Raw genomic sequence first — 27,067 nt, 5'->3', positions numbered from 1 at the left:
ACAAGAGGTAGTGGTAGTAAGTATCATATCTAACCATACAGTCAGGGAATTGTACCCCTCAGTTACACCCGCCATGGGGACTTAAAGGGTGTAAGGGCCTCTTCTCTTCACTGGGACTAATACTTCCCCTACTGAAAGACCTGGAACAAAGCCAGGAGGAGGAGAGCATCCTGGCAGAGAAACCTATCACTACACTAGTAAACACAGTGTTAGATCATTACCCTCAGAGCGTAATGATTATTCACTTTGTTGGTCTTCCACTGGTCATATTAACTCAGTTGGTGGTCTAGGTTGAGAGGACGATCTCTCCCAGGCTCTGGCCCAGTCCCCTCCCCCCCTTCTAAAAACTCTGGGACACGGTGGGTAGGTAACATGTGTGATTGGTTGGGCGTTCCATTTCTCCCTCCTTTCTCTCTCTGGCCATTCTCTCAATGCCTCGCTCTCAATGCAAACATGTCTCCGGTCTTTTGAGTTCTGACAACAGATGGGCCAACGGCTTCTGTCACCTGACTCCTTCCCTCTCAGACCTGCCCTCTGACTCACTGAGGGCCACACACACACACACACACACACACACTGGCACCTCTATCAGTCAAGATGTAATGAGCCCTTTGGTCTGATATTTTGCTCGACAGGTTGATATTTCTGAACAAGTAGCAGCACATTATTTTATCAAGCAGTCTTGTCCGTTTCAAAAGACAAAGCAGTGGAACAACCAAGCCGTGTGAACCGATGACCTTTGGTTAAAATAACTCAACAAGTTTGTCTTGTTGGGACCGAAACCATGTCTCTTTCCAGCGGGGGTCATTCTTCTACATGTTCAGTGAAACTCATGTTGTGTGTCCCGCACATTTGCAGTCACAACAAAACTTGGCGTAAAATAAATATAAGAGTTAGGCCTAAGCATTTTCTGCAAATTAAAACAAGTTAAAATTCTTTTAATCAAATGTAGAATATGGTCGAAATGGCTTGTCCCTCTGGTCATGTGGGAGGATCTTATCTTTGTGTGTGTGTGTGTGGGGGGGGGGGGTTATTACGTAGCTGAAAAGTCTGATTTTAAAATGAGGAGAAATGTGGTTTGAGCCCGACAATTTAAGTAAAATGTTTTTACCAATGGTAATATTTGATATCTATACTTTTTTTATATATATATATATATCCTACACTATGATGTCACTTAGGTCGATTCATATGAAATACTTGTTTTCAACCAGCTTTGGAATACAATTTTATTAAATAGATTTCAAGGTAAAGATTTAACCATATTTTGAAAATGACCAAACCAAACCAAACAAAATAAAACACTTACCTGTTAACACTTTGGCTGCCTAAGGTTAAATTCATGATATACCATAGATTGCCAGCGCTATTTGTCTATGGAGAAAGTCCCCTTCTTTGCAGGGCTATAACTTTTTAAATTCTATTGCTACATTGCCATTATTAGGGCCCATTCAAAGTCCTATATGTATTGTTCATTGTGTAGCAACGTTAAACTTTTTCATTCACATATTCATAGTAAAGTATGGTCTAATGTATAAGTATGTTTTCATCTCTTTCTGCAGCTTTCTCCAGAACGTGATATATAGCCCCAAATGCATTATATTGATGATGAAATACAGTTTGATGGCAATCAGCGCGATATAAAAAATTCCAACTAGACGTACTTCTAGAAGTTACTACACGTCATCTGATGTTGACCGGATGGGCGAGGGGGCGTTTATAATTCCGTGGGCAGCGTTATACCAATCATCTAATGTGGGTCAAATGTTGATAATAGCAGTTAGTATCGAAGACGGTAACGTTACACGCTGAAACTCACCCCAGTCTCCGCGCGCCGTTGGGCGATCATCGTCGAGTAGAAATCTTATCATTATGGGATATATTTTTACCCGGTCCATCTCCAGCTTGTATAATGGTATATACGTCCAAATCATGTTGTTTATCGAGTTATTGCCAATCAATCACCGTGTAGCGTGACGAGCCAGAGTCCCATGAGCTATAGCGAGCGCCCGGAAGTACTACGGTCGTCATGACAACCTCTATTCAACATCCTTTGGCGATTGCGCCGATCGGCCACCAGATGGCGCTCCTGAACCGCCAGAGAGCTCAGTGGGTCCTGCTGGTGGATATCAGGCCAGCGGAGGGGACATATGAATCCGATCGCAGATTTTTGAAATATTGATATAAGGACGACGTAACGCGTCCTCCGGCAACTTTAGCATGGCCAGCAAAGACGTCTAAAGACGGGTCCCGGCACTCAAAGTGTTAATTATCTAGAAGAGAAGCATAAACTATTAGTCTAATCCTGGGATCACAGTCATGCCGGTGCCTGTGAGGTTCATTGAGTCTACCTGTCACATTCCAGTGCTGTGAGAACCAGGGCTCCGCCTCGCCCCACAGGGTGGTGACCCACCATGACTCACAAGACCAGGCTGGCCTGAGAGAGTGTGTGCGTGTAGCGACGCTGCTAGATGTGGGAAACAGGTTAATGCATACTTATTACTGCTGGGTTAATCTGGTGTTTTCTAGGGGTGTAATGATTTACATATACATGTAAATTGGCTCAGGAAAATAATGTTATTTCAACGTTGTAAACAATGAAAATGAGCCTTGAGGGAAAGAAATAGAAAAAAGAGACCCAAGGTTCTTCTTTCTTTCTTAAAGTTTTATTTAACTTTTAGGTTTCATTTAGGCCCTTATCCTTCACACTCTGCACAACACTATTTTACTGCAAAAGCACTGAACGCTCTCTCTTTAATTACCTTCCTAAATCACCACCATGGCAAAATCATAGGCAAAACTATAGACATAATTCACACTCCAACACTCCCACCACTAATTAAAATCTAGAGCTGCTGACATCTCAATGACACGATAGTCAAAAGTCAAACTAACTAACTCCATGAAAAAGACAGCAGGCTGCAGTCTGGACATGTTCACCTCTGCACATGTTCACCTTCTTTTTGTGGAATGCGTACTGCTGCTCTACAAGACACGCTAGTACAGTATAACTAATGGTGGGGCGGGGGACTGGCTGCTGGAACACGCCTACAACACTAGAGTTATGTTTTACTACTCTCACTTAATTCATGGTAAGCTGTGCTCCCAGAGGTCAGGCAAGAACTCTTTCATTACTGCTTCACCCGAGGAGAATATGAAGTTGGTCCTCTGCTCAAATCGACATTGGGCAAAGCCTGACGCAAGGCTACACTTCACTTCTTGGCCGACACACCCAAATACCTTTCTTCACGAATACCTTTCCAGGCCTGAGGCGTAAGATATGACAGCACTGAAGAGGACAACAACATTCCATCTCACACACACACACACACACGGTAGGCTTGTTGTGCTGGTCAGTGTTACTAGTGTTATTGGTGTTCAGGCATCCACCGAGAACACCACCTGCCCACCATATCCACACTGCTGTATGCTATATATATATATATATATATATATATACACACTGTATTTTAGTAAATTTTCGCATATCAGTGCCCACATTCATCAAATAGAAAAGAAACGCTAATTTGTAAAATACTAAAGCATGTTATCAATAGTTAGTCAGACAACATTATGAGCTGAATGTGTCTGTGCAGTGCGCGCACATCAGTCAAAGCACAGAGTTAGCGGAGTATATTTCACTTCATGTGACAGAGAAGAAGGCTCTCGAGTCTCTAGACCAGCGGTTCTCAACAGGGGTGCCGCGGCCCTTGAGATTTAAAAAAATAAAAAATAAAAAAATATTTATTCTTTTTGGATTACAGAAAATAATCACTAAAGTGCTATCTGTTGCAGCTGCACTGTTTTCCATGAAAATACCATATTTGTATAAGTTTGACCATTTCTCAAAATCTGAAAATCATTATTTAATAAAAACACAAAAGGATCACCAAGTTACTCTGGATAAAAAAAACTTTACAGACAACATTGAGACAAAGCTTCCTGACACATCTCCATCCAAACTCTTGGAAGAACTCATTGAAGTCTCATCTGATACCACCTGGAGAGCTAGTTTCAGAGTGTGGTGCTGAGTACCAAGGCCTAACAAAAATAATAGTTGGTTTCAGGTTGGTTGTCAGTTTGGCCATGGGTAGGTAGGGAATTTATTTTATTTTATTTTTTTATTTTATTCTTTCCCACGGCGACTATGGATAGGGAATTTCTTTATTTAATTAAAATGTTCACAACAACATGGATGCATGTACTCTGCCAGCATGTTTAATATCCATAATACTAAATGTTTGACTAAGATTTCTATGAAACTTTATTCTTAAAAAAAAAAAAAAAAAAAAAAATCGGATTTTTTTTTTTTTTTAATATATAATTTTTTTTTAAAACTCATAAAATATATTGGGTCGCACCTAAATCGGCAGGGTCGGTCGGCAACCTGAAACCAACCATTATTTTTGTTAGGCCCAAGTATCTCATGATGATGCAGCAGTTAAGGTGTTGATACCATTCAGCACCACATATCTGTGTGAAGCTGGCTTTTCATCCATGACAGCTCTGAAAACAAAATATAGGGCCAAGTTGAGCCTTGAGGATGACATGCGTGCTGCCTTGTCAAAGATGTCCCCACCTATTGACCGTATTATTAGCCAGCAGCAGCAGACTGCCATTGAGCTAGAAATGTCCACTGAGTGACCGAGTGCTTGTTTTCTGTATTTATTTATATTTTTTGAGAAATGGTAACTTGGTGATCCTTTTCTGTATTTAAAAAGAAATTGTTCATGCCCTGGTCTGAGAAGCTGATGTTTCAGTGTATATATTATAAACAGTGTATACAGCATGTACTGTTCCTAAAATAATCAGCTTCTTCTCTTTGTGTTGTAGGTACTTGAAAACAAAAGCACATTAAGTCAAACTATCAAGAGAAGCAGTGAACCAATGTGTCTGTTCTGTTTGAACTAACATTGGAACGAAGAGGATATAGTGTGTGAGGTAAGACTTGAATTTTGCAGTTTGCCAGTTTGCATTTCAACGATCTCATGTATCTATGAGGGCAGATAGTTTGTTGCCATTTTACTTGAGTTAAGAAACACCCCCAGTTCCTCTGTAACTGCACACAAAAACAGACCATCGTAAACACATCAGGCTGAATCGTGAAGCCCTATTAATCAAAACCACAACCACAGGGCTTCTTGACAGCTGGGTTGAATTTCACCAGCGCAACCTCAGGACGATAAAACCAAAGTGCAACAATGTATCAAATTGGCAGGGGCAGATTTTTATCACCATTTCCACATTGTGAAATTAAGCTCATAACCAAACAACCACCCTATTTTCTTTTTCTTTCTGTTGCAAGTTAATGGAGGTCTGTCGGCACAAATATAGCATTCAGGTGGGAGAAACAGAGCTATTGATTCAAAGTGACTTCTGATAGTAATACACGCTGTTAAGAGAGCTTTCCATCAGAGAGCTGGCAAACAGTGCACATACTAGTGAATAATTTTTTTAGAAATAAATAAATAAAAACACTCCGATCTGACAACGGCACGCACCAGTCATAATTGCATCAATGATAATTGCACGGTTTGCACCAGTCATAATAATCGCATTAATAGTCTTTCTCGATGCTCCTGAAAAGAGTAAGACACAGACAATAGTTGCGTACAAGGAGAGACTTATGAGAATAACCATTAACCACAAATCTGGATGCCGTCTGCAATATGTAACAAATCATCGGTTGAAGAGACTTTCAACATGCAAAGAGCTGGGATTCACTTGCAACGGCCTAAAATTGTTTCTGCAAGTGCAGCATCATCAGCAGGGACTTAAGGACAATTTCCACTTAAATCAGAGACAATATGGAGTCCCGGCAGAGAGCAGGCCACTGTGGTTGAAAGGGCTTGATGCTGCAGCGTCTCACCTGAGAGAGTAGGTATAGCCGGTGTTCTCTGGAGCACACTGTGGCGGTGTGTATGTGTGCAGGCGGGAGAAATCCATGGTCATTCTTCGTTTAGACTGCAGTCGGGGCGCAAGGAAGAAGGCTCTTTAAGCCACGGCCAAGACAGGGAATTACCAGCACAAACACAGACATACAAGAAGGTATGCACGACACCACAAAGTCATGCACTGCATCACACAGTCGTGCACGGCACCACAAAGTCATGCACGGCACCACAAAGTCGTGCACAGCACCACAAAGTCGTGCACGGCACCACACAGTCATACACAGCACCACACACACACACTCACGGCACCACACACTTGTGCACGGCACCACATACCATGCACGGCACCACACACTCGTGCACGGCACCACACACTTGTGCACGGCACCACACACTCGTGCACGGCACCACACAGAAATGTGCACTTGACTTATTTCAGCCTGTCTCTTGATTTCCAGATTAGTTTAGTTGATGATCTCAAGTCCTGCCTGAGTGTAATTATCATATAAAAAGAACAAGCCTTACCACTGCATCTACAACACTATAGGTAAACACCCTTTTCCCTCCCTGATCTATTATGGTCCTGTTCACTGGGCTGCTCTCCAATAAAACACAACCTGTCCTGCAGCAACTGCTACACAATCAGAACAGAAGGCCCGGCCCAGTCGCTAATGAGCTGTTTAAGACATTCTCTTTCCCCATGCAGTTACACAACGATACCGCGGAGGCTCTGCCTGTGGACAAGACTTGGCCGACCTCGTCCTTCATCCTGGCTCCGGCTGGCTGTTGATGAGGACTAGAGACAGTGGCGAGCTTGTAATGAATGAAACGACTCACTCTTCTCTGCAAGCAGCCGGCAACCGACAGGACCGGCTGGTGGAGATGGGACTGGAGACAATGCCTCTCTCTCTCTATCAAACAGACTACACACGAAGGCAACCAGTCCAGCAGTGACTGAGGTAGCCGGGCTTCACACACAGAGAATGCAGTAGAATGTAGCCCTGAAGAACCAGAGGCGGGGCTAAGTACAGGTAATGGGCGGGAAACCTCTGGTCTGAAGGGCCGGGCTATTGAGGGGAGAGCAACTGATAGCGGAGTCGGACGCACGTGGCTTCCAGATCTCCGTCTTGGTGAAAGAAAAACAATTTTCCTACTCTATGTGGGAGTCATATAAATTTGAATGATATTGCGTGGGAAAAGCCCAGGGTGAAGGCATGTGTTCCTGTAGACTACTTCTAGACAGTGGCGTCACCAGACCCTTTTAAATTATTTTAGCCCCCATCTTGGGCCCATTAGAAGACAAATTTTCCTAGCATGCTAGCGTGAAGGTGATTGATTGAAAACGTGCAGACCAGAAAAAGACTTTCGTCTTGGTAGTGGTATCATACTAGACAACCTAAGGAATCCATAGGCACCACACAGTCATGCTAGCTTGTAAATAATGCTCCAAAAGTTAGGCTACATTTTGGGCGTGACCTCTCACCTCAAGATAATGATATCTGAATGAAATTTAGTTCTATGGATAACCGAGAGTCTCCCCTTTACAGACATGCCCAACTTGTGTTTTTTAAACTTGACCTCACTATATAAAATTACCTATTGTGACCTCTAGGATAATCACAGCCTTGTGAAACATTACAACCACAAACTAGAGAACTGGGCCAATCGGAGGATATATAATATGGCATGCCATGCATTGCCTAGGTATTAGGGGTGTAATGATGCATTGATGCATCGACCCATGTGACGATTCAACTGAATCAATTTGAAAATGTTATAATAGATTATAATCTAAATTAAAAAAAAAATGTGTGTATTGTTTTTATTGACCTATACTCCATTCATGCTGAGTGAATCAGTTCCCCAGCCACATTTGTGTATTCAACATTTTGGGGGGAATTAACTGATAACAAATCGAATAAAATCGTGGTCAAATGAAGAAATTTCATGATGGGGGGTGGGGGGTTCTGAACCATTTTCAGAACAGATGCTCACCATCCATTCGCCATAAAATGCAATTCTTTCAGAAATCTCCAGATGTCAAAATGTTTTTTTTTTTTTACTAAATCATAGCATGCATTTATGCATCTAAGGTGTTCTTCAAAGTTGTGGTGTCTTAATGGGATATTTTGAACTTGACCTTTGGGACCAACTTGAAAAAGTCTTAGGGCTTAAGTGGTTAATGACCCCTTTAATGAGCTTTTGTATTGAATAATTTTTGCAAAAACGGTTGCAAGTTCTCATTGAAAAGGCGTCTCGGTCAAAACTCATGGGAGATGAGCATTTGGACTTAAGAGGCTGTTAATATTATTATTCTTTCGTTTTTTTCTTTCTTAGCTGAGCCCCCCTAAATGGTTCTAGATGAGTGCATACGTCAAAAAAGAAATGCAGGTCAAGAAGCATATAAATCTGTAATGGTTAAGGTGATTGTAGCCAATTCAAAGGAGGGAAGAAAGCTCTACCGTTGCCTCCCTATATGCTAAATTCTAAAGTATTGACTGAGAAGTTGCTAACATTCGTTATAGGTCCTACGCAATACAACATCGCCCTGGACCACTTGTTGTCACCCATTCAATCAAACAGGCCATAAAGTAGCGAGTGCTACAGAAACCGGTGGCTTAATCTTAATCAAGAGTTCAAACCCACTCTCAAGCCTTTCGGCTAAAAAGATTAATAAACATTATAATAAACAAAATAGCCAGAAGCCACAGGGCTACATGAATTCAGCCAGGATTAGCTTGTGACATGCAATCCCTCATTGTGCAGAAGCTGAGCTGGACATAGTACAGTCAGTGGAAAACAAACATTCTACCTGGACTGTTTCATGGGGTAGTGTTAGGTCTTGGGCTGCATAACATCCACACATCATGTAACACCAGTATGATGGGGCTAAAACGTTGAATTGGCTTGTGAGAGCAAAGCTGAGGTAAAGACTGAAAAAGACTGGCTGATAGTATTTTGTTTTGCTCTTGTTGTTGTGTATGGACGAGTTCGCTTATTAAACCCTGCTAATTGCACAACCTGTGTGAACCTTAAATAATCAGGAGACAGGCTGAATCCCTCTTTTTAATTTCCATCTCAGTGCATGCTCTCTCTCTCTCCCTCACACACACACACACACACACAAACTAAAACAAGGACATGTGCTATACAGAAGAAGCTTTTCCTTTCCACTACTGTACATGTCTTCACACGCATGTCTACTTTGTCTCACTGGCTCCTTTACGCAGAACAATATGACGCACAACAAGGCAAACCATTAAGCCTGTGGTTGGTCCATCTCACGGTCAGAATAGCGTTTCTGAGCGGTGCTATTTAAAACGACTTTCGATGCAACACATTTTCAATCCCCAAACACTAATTACTATTCGAATGGCACACGGGTTCAGTTACACTCATATTGCCTAATGCTAATTTTAGACGCCAGTATTAAGATGTACACAGTCATGATGTACGCACTATCACGAGCTTGCGATATCGCAGTATTCCTAACTCTCGTCAAATACTACAACACCTCCGTGTAATCAATACATGCACTGACTGTCCACGAGATGCGTAGAAAGGAACATGTTGATGCCAATGTGTTCGCAAATTCATGACATATAAGCCTAGTGAACGAGGCCTGATATTGCATTCGCTGTCAAAACAATTCTGGGTAAAGGAGCTTAGCAGCATGGACAAAATGCATCTAAGAATGAATGACCGCAGTTGTTATCTTATCTGATTAGATAAAAATGCATTAGAATTAGACAAACGTGTGAGATTATAGAGTATAGCTTCCACTTGCCCGTACGGTTTCAGTCCATGGATGTTATTATTCTTTATGAGCGTAATCCACGGGAAGATCCTCACACATTGCGCGCAGATGTCCCTCTGCATCCAGACACCTCTACTCAATGTAAACAGCCCCTGGGTGGGGAATTCAATAACACAAACTCGGAGATCACTGAATACTATGTAGCTTGGTCAAACACTAAAGTTTGCAAGTTGCTAGTGTGTGTTATGCTCATGCACTATATAGCAGAATTCCAAAATGGCTTCCCAGACGTAACAAAGCCAAAAGGATCGCTGCTGAATCCTCCCACTCAGGCCCACTGTTGTCAGTCAGAGTCCAGCCACACTTTGAATCTATTGGAGGACAACAACATTGCAGCGGCCCTCTGCAGGCTTGGACAGTCTCCTACCACGTTGACAGTGTAGCTAGTGCAGGAAAGTGTTGTGCTACCATTATTAATTAAAATGTACCCTTTTCAAAACGGGGTTTGAATGATTGATTGAACATTTTATTAACATATTGCAGAATGGGTACAATACAGTAGGCCTACGGCTCAATACACACACAATAGTTAAGGGGATGAGAAATACTTTCGTCTTGTTTACATCAGGGTCCCCCATTTTCAATTCATCATAACATATAGCCCCTTTCGTGACTTTCGGTTTGCAAGCCTGGGGCTTTTGCAGGCTTGCAAACCGAAAGTCACGAAAGGGGCTACATAACATATGACATACATGAATGACATTGACATACAGATAGACCGTACTGTTACATCCAGGGGCTTGGTAATTATCCATTTGCTTGAATCAGAAGTGGGGCCTCATGTAATCACCACCAATAAAAGATAGAATAATAAAAGTAGGTGCTTTGTTTTTCCAGGTCACACATAATACTACATATGAACTAAAACATCCCCCTATTAAGTTCAGTGTATTTACCAAATCATCAGCAAGCTACTTTTACAACCAAATCCGGGATCAACAATAAGTTAACACAATGTAGCAACATTTAGACACAATGTAGCAACAATTAGGCACATGTAGCAAAGTCCAAATGAATACCAAATGACACGGAGCAAAGCCAAGGCTACTGGGTTTACCACGGAAGAGGACAGTTTTCACACAAATCTAATCTAAAGAAAGAAGAGGCTGCGATTTTTTTGGGAGTGAATATTATAATTGTAAAATGTAATTTCAGGTAAAATGGAGTTTGCCAATCTCAACTGGCACGACCTTGCACGTATTTGTCCAATGTCCCAGACTCCCATCTACAGATCATCACCATCTTTTGATACTGTGTAGTCACGTGCTCCTTGGCTGATGGCCAAGGATTCAAAGAGGCTCCATAATCGATGGGACAGGTTGCAACCGAATATTTAGGTCCAGAGCGCCACCTACTGGCCACAGTATAACGTGACGCAGTCGCCCAATACTTTGAACCAATCAGTTACACCGTTGAGACATCTTAGAAGGCGGGCTTTGTTCGAGGAAGTTCGCGGAAATCCACCCAGTCATCTGACAACTGACAAGCCGACATTCAAGGAGTAAATAGTATAGTTCGATTAGATAAAGTAACCGTCAGGTTGTCTATAATGTAATTGCCAATACTACCAACAACAACAACAACAACCTGGACATGTTCTAGTCATTGCAAACTGGAAAAAGTAACCAGAATGCAAGGCAAAAATGCACTCACTGGTCCGTCCTTGTGCCTTTCTTTCCTCATAAAACCCAAACCTGTGCAGATAAGAGCACATTTACACAAACGCCCTTTGTGTGAAGGACATTGAACCAAAAGTCTGCTATTAGCCTATCGGGCTAATTAGCTTCACCAACCAGACAAAAGTTGAATGCACGCATGTGGAACTTCAACTACCTTGTCAACACTAACAGTAATGTTACTCACATGTCGACGTTGGCCGCTGTCAAGTAAAATCCAAAGTGTTCCGTTTTGATGGTAAATGACTATGATTGTTTACCAAATATATTTTCTTATGTATAACTGTTACCGTGGCGACGTTACTATAGTTACATTTCTGTCGTATGCAAATATATTCTCAAACGTTCGCCGTTCCCGGCTTCCCGCACAACTGTAGTCTTGACTCTTGGTTAATATTTTCCGCTGTAACGTCACATGGCGACAGCACTCCTTTTTTGGTCAAAATGTCCAAATGTGGGTCCTGTTAAAAAGCTGTGTGGTCGCTGGTGAAACAGCGCTAGTTGGTGGCTGGTTATAATAATACAGTATAGCTCCATCCATTGGAAGTCGGAGTCGGTCGTTCACACTCCCGTGTGCAATATTGTCCAAATGTTCAATATTGCTGTGTTTGTGTAGTTTTCTTTCTTCCAACATGGCTGCCTGTAACCACTTTCTAAAGAAAATGCCTTATTTCTGTGCAGTGGTACATTTGGTGAAACATTGGAAAAGTGTGATATTACTGTTCCACTGTGACGACAAGGTCCAGTAATAAAACAATTTATGAAATAGCAATCGGTGTTTTGCACATATATCAACTGTTATTTCTTCCAATATGGAGGACAAATTGGCTAACATTCTGTCAAAGGCCTCTATTAAGTCTGAACTAGGAACATCTGACGGAAAAGTGGGAATTCCAAGTCAGAATTTCGGGTAAGATCTCTCTGGCCAGTTTGCAGAGATGCGCACAGAGATGGCTGTGTGAGTTCATCCAAACTGATCAAATCATATGGCCACAAAACTCTCTACAGGAGCTACATCCACCACTACCAATAAATGGATGTCTGTCATTATCAATCGTAACATTATTTTTTTTTATCCACTTTTTCTCCCATTTTCTATATTGTCCTCCCATCCCAATTTCGTATCATCCAATTCAACCCTCCCCTGTCACAAACGCTGTTTCTTGCCTCCCACAAGCCGGCTGCAATGTGGACTAAGTCATACTACATAGCACAAGTCCCCTCCGGTACTTGAGGTAACAGCAGTCGCATCTTTTCACCTGCGCAGCTCGATCTCTCAGTGGCGAGGAGTAACGCGTGGGAGGCTCACGCTGCCCCCGACACTTCCTGATTCTACTGCGCAGGCGCACCAACCGACCTGTAGGAGTCGCTGTCCACAACGCCCGATCCCCACCCATCAGTTTCCCACCCCCTAATACGGCCAATGTGTATTAGTATGAACGACCAGCTAAACTGAAAGCAATGTGGAGCGCTGGGCTCAGCGTCTCTGCATTCGTGGCGAGCGCCTTGCTCACTACGCCACGTAGCCGCCCTCAATCGTGACATTCTTTTGCCAGAAATGCGTGCAAAATCAAGTGTGTTCATAATGGCCGACTTTCATTAAGCTGCCATGACATCATGGGGGTCATAGTCCACAATACAATGCATGTGCACTGCAACTTGTTCCTGTTTGCGGACGACTCAGCCCTGCTGGTCTCTGACAAGAACAAGTTACAGGTTGAAAAAACCCTCAGCTCGGAACTAGGCAGAATCTGCATATGGCTCGCTGATAACAAACTATCATTACACATGGGCAAAACAGAGTCCATTCTCTTCGGTTCAAATAACAAACTCAGCAAGACCGACGGCTTCTCAGTTACAGTGGGTGACAATATTGTCACAAGGAAAGATGAAATTACCTACCAGGGTTCCATCCTAGAGGCTAATCTCTCCTGTGACAAAATGGCATCCAATGTAATAAAAAAAGTCAACCAACGAACTCGATTCTTGTACCGGATCTCCTCTCTGGTAAACAAGAACACCCTGAAGACTCTGGCAGGAGCACTCATTCAGGGGTACTACGACTATGCTTGCACCTCATGGTACCAAAGCACCTCAAAGGCGCTAAAAACAAAATTACAAACATCTCAAAACAAACTGGTCAGACTACTGCTTGACCTTACTCCTAGAACCCACCTCACCCCTGCCCACTTTGACAACCTAGGATGGCTTAGAGTAGACGACAGAGTACAACAACTTGCAATGGGCCTGGTCTACAAGATACACTACACGACCAAGGTACCCATGTACATGTCAAAATACTTACCAAAGGTCAGTGAATACCACGATCACAACACCAGAGGGAGCTCCACAAATCATGTTAAACCCAGATTCGGCTCAAATAAGGGACTAAACACGTTTCGCAATTATGCCACATCAATGTGGAACGCCCTACCCAAAGCTGTAAAGGAATGTGGATCACTACCCACTTTCAAAACCTCTCTCAAGGGACACCTACGGGAGACTGCAATTCAACACTGGCCCCTGTAAATATCCTAACCCAACCCCCTCCAATGTACAGTCATTTACCTAGTATGGTTTTGTCAATAGTTCAATGTACAATTGTGTTTGTTTGTACAGTGTCTCCTCCCCCCCCCCCCTCAATGTACAGTGTTACTTGTTTATACAGTGTGCCCCCCGCCCCCCCCCCCCCCCCCCCCAACCACCTCCAATGTAAATTACCCAGTATGGTTGTCAATATCCCAATGTACCCAACCCCCCCCACCCAACCTCCTCCAATGTACAGTTTCTACGTCAAATGTATATACTCCCTTTTCTTGACTCCTTCTGTATCACAAACAGTACTGTATTTGCAAATCTGGTATGTCATAAATGTATAGATGTAGCAGTACTGACTATCTGTATGTCATGTATGTCATATATGTCTATATGAATTGAAAATGGGGGACCCTGATGGAAACAAGACAAACGTCTTTCTCAGGTCTGCATCCCCTTAACAATTGTATGTATTGAGCCGTACTGTATTGTACCCATTCTGCAATCTGTTAAATAAAGTTTTCATTCATTCATTCATTCATGTCACAGGTTGACAGGACAGGGCTCCCCTACTAAACCCTTTATAAATACTGAATGTCATCTTAACGTGCACTTTTGTGTTTTTTCACTAACACAATTTTTGTTACACTTAAGACTATTGGAATTTACAATTTTGTCATTTAGCTGACACTTCTATCCAAAGCGACTTATAGATTGTGAACGACAAGTCACCAGGAGGGGTACATCTCTGGTAGCTAAGGGTCAGTGTGGTATTGTTCGTCAAATAGTATTGAGCTTGAGTGTTACACTCTTGTGTGCATACTGTAGTAGTATAGACAGGGGTGCACATCATTTGTTTGGTCTTGTTCTCGGGGGAGAACCTGGGGTTGTTGCTTGGTCCTCACCTTTTTTCTTTAATATATTTCTTTCATGACCCACCTCACAGGATGAACAAAATAGAGGGATACGTGGATAACATGACATATACTTTATGTACAAATGACTGCTTTTCAAACACTGAAAACTAAATGAAAGTACAGCTTTTTAAGCACTGACAACAAGACAAGTTACTGCTATTTAAAAGCACCGAAAGTTCTGTTATCCTACAGGATGTCATCATCATCACTCGCCTCCTGACTGTCTTCCTCTATTTCAAAAACAGTAGAAGATGCAGATGTAAGGATCGGGCAAAAATGGGGCTAGTTTTTATTTTTATTTTGACGATTGCATACCCAAAGTAATTTGCTATTTATTATACTTCATACGTATAGCACATGCACAAGTCTGGTCTCTTTTGAAAGGTAGTAGGGATGTCCGATATGATCGGCCTACCGATATTCTCGGCCGATATCGGCATTAAAATGTGATATCGGAAAATATCGGTATCGGTTTTCAAAAAACCTTTTTTTTTTTTTTTCTTTTTTTTTTTTTTACATTTCTAGAACCTTTATTTACCCAGGCAAGCAAGTAAGAACAAATTCTGATTTTATTTATTGTCAAAAGTATGCATAATGTTGTGTTAATTCCACAACAAGAGATATGTAATGTTAATTACCTGAAATTATTCAGTTTTTTGGGGGGGAAACCCTGCATATATCGGTATCGGTTGATATCAGTATCGGAAATTAAGAGTTGGACAATATCGGTATATCGGTATCGGTAAAAAAGCCAATATCGAGCACCCCTAAAAGGTAGCTTTCTGAAGTTTCTTAAACTGAAAAATCACTTTGAGTGCTAATGAAATAGAATAACAGAGGTTTGAACACACTGAAGTAAAAGTTGTGTACTCTCATTTATTTTTACTGGTTGCCAGATGCCTGATTTTAAGTTCCAGCTGAGAGGTAGGAGCTGTAAAACATAATGGATCCATAGCCTGAAGTCTTATGTAGTACAGGTCCAAAGTTTATAAAAATCCCACGGAAAATGAATGTTTTACAAAGGTAATGTTAGAAACTGGCCCAGGTAAATGTCCAAACATTGCCCCACCCAACCCCCTCCAATGTACAGTTTCTTCCCCTTCGAATGTATATATATTTTTTATGATCTATTTATCTTAAACAGTACTGTATATTTGTATGTCTTGCCTGTCATAAATGTCTTGATGAAACAGTACTGTATGATATCTGTATGTCATAAATGTGTTGATGAATTGAAAATGGGGGACCCTGATGTAAACAAGACGAAAGTATTTTTCTGGTCTGCATCCCCTTAACAATTGTTTGTATTGAGCCGTACTGTATTACCCATTCTGCAATCTGTTAATAAAGTTTTCAATCAATGTACCAGTAACAATGCGGCATGATTATCCAAAATGGCCGTCCGCTGCCATTCATTTCGATGCTCTAGTCAAAACAATGGACTTCTTCATCTTCTTGTGTCACCTTCCCCCACTGTCAGCGCTCATCTGGGATCGCTTTCGGAGCAGAGACGCTCCTTGGCTACAAATGACACTCGCCGGATGTTTCATCTTGTAACTCGAGAATGGAATCACGCAATAGGTTGAGTGTGGTGACGATCGAAAGGCGGCAAATTCAACTTTTCAACAATGTATTGGTTGATCGGCGAAAACGCAGCCCGGAGCCGACAGATGAGCGCAAAGTGCCACGACGTGCGTGACGAATACGTCCGATCCATAAGTGGTTAAAGTTTTTAGTCCATGTGTTACGTATTACTTTCACATGGTGGAGGGATACTTACTGTCTGTGGTGCATATTCACATTGTGGTTGTAGTGTGTTGTCACTAATGGGTGGTTTAATTGACACACTCTTCTGTTTGTTTTGCTTGTCACTAAAATGGCCGCTTCTCTAATTATCACAGGTGTGGTGATGAGGCACCACGCCCTACAAAAGCAGAGCAGAGTGGAGGTTGCAGGAGTGCTTGTTCTAGGGTTCGTTCTCTCTCTCGCAGCTGTCGCTCGTCACTGGATCTCCAGAGGCCTAACCTGAAGACCTCATTTTGTGCTCACTGCTTTGTTGTATTTTTGGCTTGTTTTTCCTTTTGCCTATGTGCATTATTTTGTTATTGAACTAGGGAGTCTGGTGCACCCAGCTCCCCATCTTTTTGTCCATTTAGATGAGCTGTTCAAATAAATAGTTATTTTTGATAAACTCCTGTCTTGTCCTGTGTCCACCACTTTACGTTCAAGGCCTAAACGAGCCATATTGTAGGATTGAACGTAACACCATGTATAAAAGGCACTGTTTCTATCCGCCAGAGTTGGGTTTTCACAAGTTTGCACCACATCTCGGTGCGAGCATCATTAGTTTGAAGCCAGCCAGAACTCGGCAGAATCTGCATCTGGCTCACTGATGACAAACTATCATTACACCTGGGTAAAACAGAGTCCATTCTCTTCGGATCAAATAACAAACTCAGCAAGACCGACGGCTTCTCAGTTACAGTGGGTGACAATATTGTCACAAGGAAAGATGAAATTACATACCTAGGGTCCATCCTAGAGGCAAATCTTTCCTGTGACAAAATGGCATCCACGGTAATAAAAAAAGTCAACCAACAAACTCGATTCTTGTACCAGATCTCCTCTCTGGTAAACAAGAATACCCTGAAGACTCTGGCAGGAGCACTCATTCAAGGGTACTACGACTATGCTTGCACCTCATGGTACCAAAGCACCTCAAAGGCGCTAAAAACAAGATTACAAACATCACAAAACAAACTGGTCAGACTACTACTTGACCGTACTCCTAGAACCCACCTCACCCCTGCCCACGTTGACTACCTAGGATGGCTTAGAGTAGATGACAGAGTACAGCAACTTGCAATGGGCCTGGTCTACAAGATACTAGATACAAGATACAACAAGATACGACCAAGGTACCCATGTACATGTCAAAATACTTCCCAAAGGTCAGTGAATACCACAACCACAACACCAGAGGAAGCTCAACAAATCATGTTAAACCCATTCGGCTCAAACAAGGGACTAAACACGTTTCGCAATTATGCCACATCAATGTGGAACGCCCTACCCAAAGCTGTAAAATAATGTGAATCCCTACCCACATTCAAAACCGCTCTAAAAGAGCACCTACGGGAGGCTGCAATTCGAAACTGGCCACCGTAAATGTCCAAACCCCCCCACGCCCTCCTAATAGACAGTCTCCCCCACCGTATGTATATATTCTCTCCCCACCGTATGTATATTTCTCTCCCACCCACCCCCACCCCCTCCAAATGTACAGTCTCCTCCCCACCGTATGTATATATTCTCTCCCCACCGTATGTATATTTCTCTCCCACCCACCCACCCCCTCCAAATGTACAGTCTCCTCCCCACCGTATGTATATATTCTCTCCCCACCATATGTATATTTCTCTCCCACCCACCCACCCCCTCCTAATGTACAGTCTCCTCCCCATCATATGTATATACTCTGTCAGGATCTATGGGTAACAGTACTGTATATTTGCATATATGTCACAAATGTAACAGTACTATATCTGTATGTCATGTATGTCCCTATGCCATAAATGTCATGATGTCATGTATGTTGTGTATGTCATAAATGTCACTATGAATTGAAAATGGGGGACCCTGTAAACAAGACAAACGTCTTTCTCTGGTATGCATCCCCTTAACAATTGTATGTATTGAGCCATACTGTATTGTACCCATTCTGCAATCTGTTAAATAAAGTTTTCATTAATTCATTAATTCAGCCGACCTCCTGCAGCCACTTTTACGAGAACACGCGCTTCTTTTGCGGTTCAGGTTCAGTCTGGCATTTCTTTGGAGGTGGAGGAACACCAAAGTAATTGCTCAATGGAGCTTGCCTCTTGGACATTATGATGAATCAAAACGCGTTTCATCCTTTGATCTGGTGCGCATTGTTTATTTTGATGGAGCATGCGCGTCTGCACACCACTTATGTGCACTCCTGAGTATAGACATATTAGCAAGATAGGTAGTAGTATAAGAATAGTAGCATATTTAGGGTACATAATGGTAAAAAGACAAAGTAAGAGTTATTATTTTTTTATTTAAAAAAAAAGAAGTCAGATATTGTTTGAAGTGTGTTTTTAGTCGACGGTGGAAAATTTGACAGGTTTCAGCTGTCCTGACTGTGATGGGGAGTTCATTCCGTGGAGGGAGGAGAAGCATCGTTTTAATGACTCCCCAAGAACTCAGGCCCTTGTTACATGCAGTGTTTTTGTGCTCGTTTTTATACATTTTTGAATACGTTTGCTGTCCCTGTTACATAGAAATGCCGTTTTTGCCGGATACGTTGTGGTCCTACTGAAAACGCTAAATTGTGTTTTCCGTTTTGGAGTAGCGCCAAAACTCGCCGACAACAGTTGTGTAATCTGCACGGAGCCGTTGTTGCGAAAACGCCCATGCGCAGTAGATACCATCTGCGTGCCCTTCCGGTGACAACAGAACAGAGCTGTCCCAAATAGCTGCAGCTACCATGTGTTGTCAAGTTATTGTTATAAGGACCCCAGTCCAAGCTACAACAGTCTGCATTCCCTTAACAATTGTTTGTATTGAGCCGTATTGTATTGTACCCATTATGCAATATGTTAAATAAAGTTTACATCCATTCATTCTGCTAGCATTACCGATTGCATGAGCAGCTGGCTAACGTTAGCTATCAGACCCTGTTAGCTCAGAGCTCCTCTTTCAATCTTAACAAGCATTAAACAAAATGGCCCAGTCATCTATCCACCTTTGTTTAATACACACAGCGTTGTCTCTAATGTTATCTAGCTACTGATAGCTCCCGATATCATCAGTTTGGTGCTGGCTAACTAGCGTGAGCTAACGTTAGCTTCTAGCCACAATGCTATACTGTTATAATGGCATATTCCATTCACGTTAGCATGCAGCTAACAATGTAGCTAACAACGTCACCGATCTTTTTTGAGACTAAACTATCCGCTCTTGGTGGTCACTTGTGTTGATGTTAGTTTTGTTTCATCAACAAATGAGAGGCAGAACACACAGTGAATGTATCCGTTTTGTTTATTGCACTTTTATTACACTTTGCTGAAAAAGAAGTGCTGCATTGGGTAAATAGGCAAAGATGGCGGCGCCCGCCTTGTTGACATTTTCTTTGCAGGAAGTGTATTGGCACATTCAAGTTCTGATTGGTTGAAAATTGCCTTCATGTTCGCCACCTACTGCCACCTACTGCTTTGGCAGTGTACTACATCACTGTGCGCAGGTGACAAAACGAAAGTGTGACTCACCTCCCGCTACGTTGCGGCGAAACTCATCTGAAAATGAAACGAAAATGAAACGAAAGTCTAACCGCAGCCTCAGATAGGAGTGGGTCTGAGGTAAGGGTCATAGGGGGTGTGTAGTTAGACACCATTGACTGGAGGTAGGAGGGAGCCGTTCCCTTCACTGCACAGTATGCCAGGTGGCAGGTCAAGTACCTTGAAGCGGATTCATGCGGGGTCCGTCCGTGTACGTTTTGATAGTTCGTTTTTCGTTTCAAACGGAAATACGAAAAAACGAACAAAAACGGCAATACGAGGTGTTTTCCTATTTCCGTTTGAAACCAAAATCGAAAAAACTACGGAGCTGTTTTTCATATTTTGGTGTCAGAATCAAATGAAAAAAGGAGAATGGAGAACGGAACCACGTGACAAGTACATTTTTCAATGTAAAAGCCATGCACGATCTAACGTTAACGAATATGTATAACGTTATTATTACTTCACATAAAATATCATGCCTAAATGAAATGCACAAAACAAAAAATGTATGTATCATAACGTTACCCTGGTATAGATCTGTATGCATGTATTTATGTATTTATTCATAACGTTATACATATTCATTAACGTTAGATTGTGCATGGCTTTTACATTGAAAAATGGGGAGCATGTCTATGTTCCCCGGGGTCCTATGTTCCCCGCTTGATTGATTGATTGATTGATTGATTGATTGAACATTTTAGACCACCAGGCAGCCCTGATTCCAAACTCTAACCTTAACCAACTTCGAAACAAGGCGGACATTAATAATTAATAAAATAATAGAAATTAATAACATAGGACCCGGGGAACATATGATCCCCCTAATATGGAAATAGCCTGTGTGGTCTGTCCCAAATAGTGTTGTCTAAACACACGTTATACAGATATCATAGTTCAGTGGTCGGCAATAGGCGGCTCGCAGGCCGAAATAGGTCCGCCAGCAATAATATCTGCCCGTCAGATTATTTTGAGAATATGATTTGTGATGAAGACTCGCTTTATTGTATCGGAATCGGGAGACTTGGGTAAAGTTAGAAAGATATTCACAGATTCGAATCTCCGTGGTCAATAATTCTTAAATGTACAGCTCCGAGGCCGGCTCGCCTCGTTTAGGTGAAAATAAGGTTGTAGCTCATTGTCTACCTTAATACGATAGGAAAGAGGTGTCCTTTGTGTTTTAAAAACATTTCACTTAATATTGATCTCTATGTGCAGTCGGCCTTGAGGCAAGTGCGCAGCCAGGGACCGTCTAAAAAGTGCAACACCGAAAAGAGACACTACAAAAAGATTCAATAACTTCACTGTCATGATACAATATGGTCTGATATTAACATTCAGTATTCAATATTGTCTGATTCAATATTAACATTCAGTATTCAAGTAGAACAGCTAGCTAGCTGTTGTGGACACTCACCTTTCCACAGCAAAACGGTATAGGCAAGGCACCTTGGTTGAGAAATGCAGGTTTCAGTCTATGTGTTGTAGGATAGACAGTCTATATATCCTGTCTCAAGATGCACAATGAGATCTTCTTCTTCTTTCTTCTTCTTTAGAATTTCCGGCAGTGTAGACGCATCGTGGCGTATTACTGCCCTCCGCACTTCTTTTGATGGTCTCCTCTTCTTCTTCTTCTTCTTCTTCTTCTTCTTCTTCTTCTTCTTCTTCTTCTTCTTCTTCTTCTTCTTCTTCTTCTTCTTCTTCTTCTTCTTTCTTGGCGTATTTCTTCCCTCCTCAGTTCTTATACTACACTAGTGGTGTGCCATCTTTAGGCCTCTTCAACTCACACTTTCTCCTTTTTCTCTGCTCCTCTTGCCTGTCCAATACTAATACATACACTAACGCTATATCCTCTGGTACAACTCTGAAGCATGCAGAAATGTCAGCACTGCCTCTGTGATCAGCTGGTGGTTCTCATTATCCATGCCAAAGAATGATTTAAGAGAGAAGGAAGAGACTCCCAACTCTACCAGACTTTTATAAAAGATTTCCCTCTCTTTCCTTGAGATAATTGTTGAATATATATAGAACACAAATGTTCTAGAATGTTCTATTATGACATCATACTGTGACATCACAAATGTTCTCGAATGACTATTATGACATCATACTGTGACATCACAAATGTTCTAGAATGTTTGATTATGACATCATACTGTGACATCACAAATGTTCTAGAATGTTCTATTATGACATCATACTGTGACATCACAAATGTTCTAGAATGGTCTATTATGACATCATACTGTGACATCACAACAGAACATGTTTGAGGACCATTTGAATAATATAAATAATATGTTTGGTAAGGCTGTCCCCGAAGCCTGTTTTTGGGATTCAAACTTCGTCAGGGTTCTTCGAACGGACGTTCGAACCTTTGTTTTTAATAAAAAAATTCAAATAATAAAAAAATAATTATAATTTTTTTAATTATTATTATCCTCAAACTAAATCCTCAATTTGAATAAAGTGATTCAAACTTCGTCAGGGTTTTTCGAACGGACGGTCGAACCTTCATTTTTAATAAAAAAATGTTAATAAAAAAAATTATTATCATTTCTTTTTATAATTTTTTTTTTTTTTTATATCCTCAAACTAATCCTCAATTTGAATAAAGTGATTAATCTGATTAAATGAGTCTTTTTTTTATTATTTTGTTAGTGATGTAATCAAAAATAACACCTGGAACAAAAAAAACTATAACACTCTGATTAACCAAAACACTTAAAAGAAAACTGGATGAATTATTATAATAATATGTGGTTGGCACTTTTTTATCGTTGCTATTGTAGATAACTTTTTTTATTTTTATTTTTTTATCTCTCTTTCTCAGATTTTTCTCTGTTTTTCTCCCCGTCCCAATTTAGTCGTTGTGCCAATCCCCCCCCCCTCCCCTACCTGCTTGTTGTGCGCATGTTCTCCTACTGCGGTACAAGGGAACCCTGAAGTATCCGCACACTTCCTCCGACACGTGCAGCGACAGCCAGTGGCTCTCTTCTCACCTGGCAGCGAGGGCTCTCATTGGTGAAGTGTAACGCGTGGGAGGTCACGTTGCCTTCCTCAAGTCCTGCCTCCGCTGAGCAAGCGCCCAGACCTGACCTGTAGGCGTCGCTGTCCACAACGCTAGTTTCCCACCCACGGCTTCCCTCCCCCTAACCCAGCCAAACGAGTTTGTATAGCGATCAGAAATGAAAAAAAAAAAAAATATCTAATAAACTAACCTACACTGTATCACTCAACACTTTGATGAACATTGTTACTCAGCTGATAGAGTTGTGCCCTTCCTGATGACTTGTCGTACAGAACTTGTAAGTCGCTTTGGATAAAAGCGTTCAGCTAAATGACTAAATGGAAATGGAAATGGATCAGCCCAAGTCAAGGCAATGCTGACTCCGGGAGTCGAGACCGCAGCCTCTTGCATTGGTGACGAGCACAATCTCCGCTACGCCACCTGACCGCCCCTGCTATTGTAGATAACTGTGGCAATTCTAGAGTTAATACATGTAAGAAAATGTATTCATTGATAACCCAAAAAAAAACATTATCTACTTGAGGAGAGAATGTGTATATCTGTGTTTTAACTTTGTGTACACACTTACCGCCCATAATGGGAGTAGGTATGCGTTACTCATAAATTGTAATACTTAGGGTTTCCAACCTGCTCTACTTCTAGAAACAAAACAGTGAAGAAAATGTGTATTTTAGCAGCTTTAGGGGCTACAGGCGTGTATAGTTCACCAGTTTGATAAGAATCTATTTGGGAAACAGAAAATACTCTGTTACACTATAACCACTTTTAGGGCTGGGTGATATGGCCAAAAATGATATTGCGATAATGATATCGATAACAATATCATATCACGCGATATCCATAATTATCGATATTGTTATAAGTATTAAAATTTTATTTTTTTTATTTAAACAAGTTTCAAGTTTCTTCAAGTTTCTTTAATAGTTGTCATACAGAAGTACAGAATACTTTCATACAAAATGCTTCTTACTGTTACGCTCCAGAGACTGTGCTAGACAAGATAGTATCAAATAACATAGTATAGCATGTAATTTAGAAGAAGAAAATGAGGTCACAGTGTTCGGTATAGACATATGTACAATGTTCTGAGTTACCATATAATATACAATACTATGCAGTGTACTAATGTACAGTACTATATAGTGCAAAGCATAAATGGGATGAGGTACAATTTAGGTACAATTTACAGTAAGGTGTACGAGTTGTAGTGCAATCCTTCATCAATAAATATAAAGTGTGGGGAGTGGGTGCTACAGTGTGTTTGTTTAAAGTGGGTGTGTGCTATAAAGTGTGTGGAGTGGGTGCTACAGTGTGTTTGTTTAAAGTGAGTGTGTGCGTGTGGATGTGTGTGCTATGTGCGTTTGGTGGTTGTTGTTGTGTAGTGTTCATTGTTCGTTTAGCAGCCTGATGGCCTGGGGATAGAAGCTTCTTCTGAGTCTTTCTGTGCTCGCCTTGAGACTCCGGTATCGCTTGCCTGACCGCAGCAGTTCAAAGAGGCAGTTGTTCGGGTGACTGGAGTCTTTAATGATTCTCTTAGCCTTGCCCTTGCAACGCTTGTTGTAAATGTTCTGGAGGGTGGGGAGCCCCCCTCCAATTGTGCGTTCGGCTGAACGTGTCACTCTTTGTAGTCTGCTTCGGGCTTGTGCAGTGCTATTCCCAAACCAGGAGGTGATGTTGCCGGTCAAGATGCTCTCTATTGTACATGAGTAGAAGTTCTTAAGGATCTTCTGACTGACTTGGAACTTCCTTAGGCGCCTGAGGAAGTAGAGGCGTTGTCGTGCCTTCTTCACAACACTGTCAATGTGTGTGGTCCATGTCAAGTCCTCGGATATGTAGGCTCCGAGGTACTTAAAGCTGTTGACTCTCTCAACCGGTGCCCCGTCGATGCTGAGGGGGCTGTAGTCCTTGACCCCCGACCTCCTGAAGTCCACAATCATCTCCTTTGTTTTGCTGACGTTCAGGGAGAGGCTGTTTTCCTGGCACCATCCCGCCAGGACCTTGACCTCTTCCAGGTAGGCCCTCTCGTCGTTGGCAGAGATCAGGCCCACCACCACTGTGTCGTCAGCAAATTTGATGATTGTATTGCTACTCCGCTGAGCCACACAGTCGTGTGTGTACAGGGAGTAGAGGAGGGGACTCAGAACACAGCCCTGGGGGGCCCCTATGTTGAGGGTGATGGATGAGGAGGTGCAGTTGCCTGCTCTCACCACCTGGGGTCTGCCAGTCAGGAAGTCCAAGACCCACTGGCAGAGGTCATAGTTCAAGCCCAGGTCCCTGAGCTTGGCTATGAGTATGGAGGGGACTATGGTATTGAATGCCGAGCTGTAGTCGATGAATAGCATTCTCACATAGTTCCCCTGCCTCTTGTCCAGGTGTGATGCTGCTGTGTGCAGCACATGGGCTATGGCGTCCTCCGTGGACCTGTTGGGGCGGTATGCAAATTGCAGGGGGTCCATGTTGATGGGGAGGGAGGAGCAGATGTAGCCCTTTACTAGCTTCTCAAAGCACTTCATGGCTATGGAGGTGAGAGCTACAGGGCGGTAGTCGTTGAGGCAAGCAGGCTTGGATTTTTTGGGTACAGGGATAATAGTGGACTTCTTCAGGCAGGTGGGGATGACAGCCTGTTCTAAGGACAGGTTAAATATGTCAGTGAATACTGGGGCCAGTTGGTCGGCACAGACTTTTAGGACGCGGCCGGGGATGCCGTCCGGACCTGCTGCCTTCCTGATATTCACTTTTTTAAAGGTCCGCCTCACCTCATGCTCTGTTACCCTGAACACTGCGCCTCCATCAGCAGCCGACCCCCCCCCCCCCCATTGCCGTGGCTTGTGAGCTGGTGTTGTTATTACCAGCATCAAACCTCGCATAGAAGGTATTGAGGTCATTTGCTAAGGAGATGTCACTGTTCAGTTTGAGGGAGGCGCCTTTGTAGTCTGTCATCGTTTTGAGCCCCTGCCACAGAGCTCTAGAGTCAGCTTGTTCAAACTGGAGTTCAATTTTATCCCTGTAGCGCCGTTTGGCCTCTGACACTGTCCTCCTTACGTTGTATCGCGCCACCTTGTGGTCATTCATGTTGCCTGCCACTAGGCCGTCGTTGTATGCTTTGGTGCGCTCTCTCAGAGCTTCACGGACGGATTTGTCTACCCAGGGTTTTTGATTTGGGTAAACTCTCATTTTGGTAGTGGGGATTGTTTCTTCCACCAAAGTACAAACATAGTCCAGCACTGTCTCCGTGTAGACATTAATGTTATCTGTGTCGCGGAACACATTCCAGTCTGTGCAGTGAAACGCAGACTGGAGCGTCTCCTCTGACGTCAAATCCCATTTCTGCACCTCTCGCGAGACTACAGGAGTACTTTTGATTCTCTGTTTGTACATTGGTGAAAGAAAGATGGACAACAGATGTATGTTTATTTTGCAGCAATTCTTTGTCGTTGCCGCCATCTTTAGTGTTACAGGCCCTCACACTCCAGTTCTCAGGCTGCAGCTGGTTTGAAAGCGAAAGTAAACAGGCTTCTCTGCTGGCTGTGGCACCAAGGGAGTTGAACAGTTCTGGCTCTGCTAGTTTCTTTTCTATCTTTTGGCGCTTTTTTGGTGGACAAACCACCGCACATGTGCACCGTGACACAGACTAGCTCTGCTAGCACACATACTGTACAGACGGTTTCAAACTGTATTTTACATTAGAAAGCAAACAAAATAAATGGACAAGAGAAAAATAAATCTCAATTTGGTCAGTATTGTCATTTGGACAAGCAAAGCCATTACTTTAAGTTGCAGGCAAGAAAGACAAGTCTGTCACAGTCCACTGTCTCTGGGTTTAACAAAAGAAAAAGAAAATAGATATATTTTTTTCCCGATATCGATTATTAAAATATATTGCGATAATTA

The 27,067-nt window shown here is 42.2% G+C and overlaps 1 protein-coding gene across 8 annotated transcripts in view; it reads right to left on the bottom strand.

Moving 5' to 3' along the window:
• sun1b (Sad1 and UNC84 domain containing 1b) overlaps nucleotides 1-11,759 on the bottom strand; it is a 67,138-nt gene extending 55,379 nt beyond the window's left edge. For 2 of the 8 annotated variants that reach the window (XM_084329764.1, XM_084329769.1), the window contains exon 1: nucleotides 9,688-9,901. In XM_084329764.1, the coding sequence (XP_084185890.1) occupies nucleotides 9,688-9,773 (86 nt within the window). In that variant the 5' untranslated portion in view covers nucleotides 9,774-9,901. Of the gene's footprint in view, nucleotides 1-5,869; nucleotides 5,965-6,731; nucleotides 6,849-9,681; nucleotides 9,902-11,574 lie in introns of those variants that run through there. The other 6 variants (XM_084329765.1, XM_084329768.1, XM_084329766.1 and 3 more) reach the window with 6 other exon arrangements.
• Between the last annotated feature and the right edge of the window lie 15,308 nt (nucleotides 11,760-27,067).

Source organism: Notolepis coatsorum (genome assembly GCF_963971535.1).
Source record: "Notolepis coatsorum genome assembly, chromosome: 14".
NCBI classification, from domain to species: Eukaryota; Metazoa; Chordata; class Actinopteri; order Aulopiformes; family Paralepididae; genus Notolepis; species Notolepis coatsorum.
This window is presented reverse-complemented; position numbering and strand designations above follow the sequence as displayed.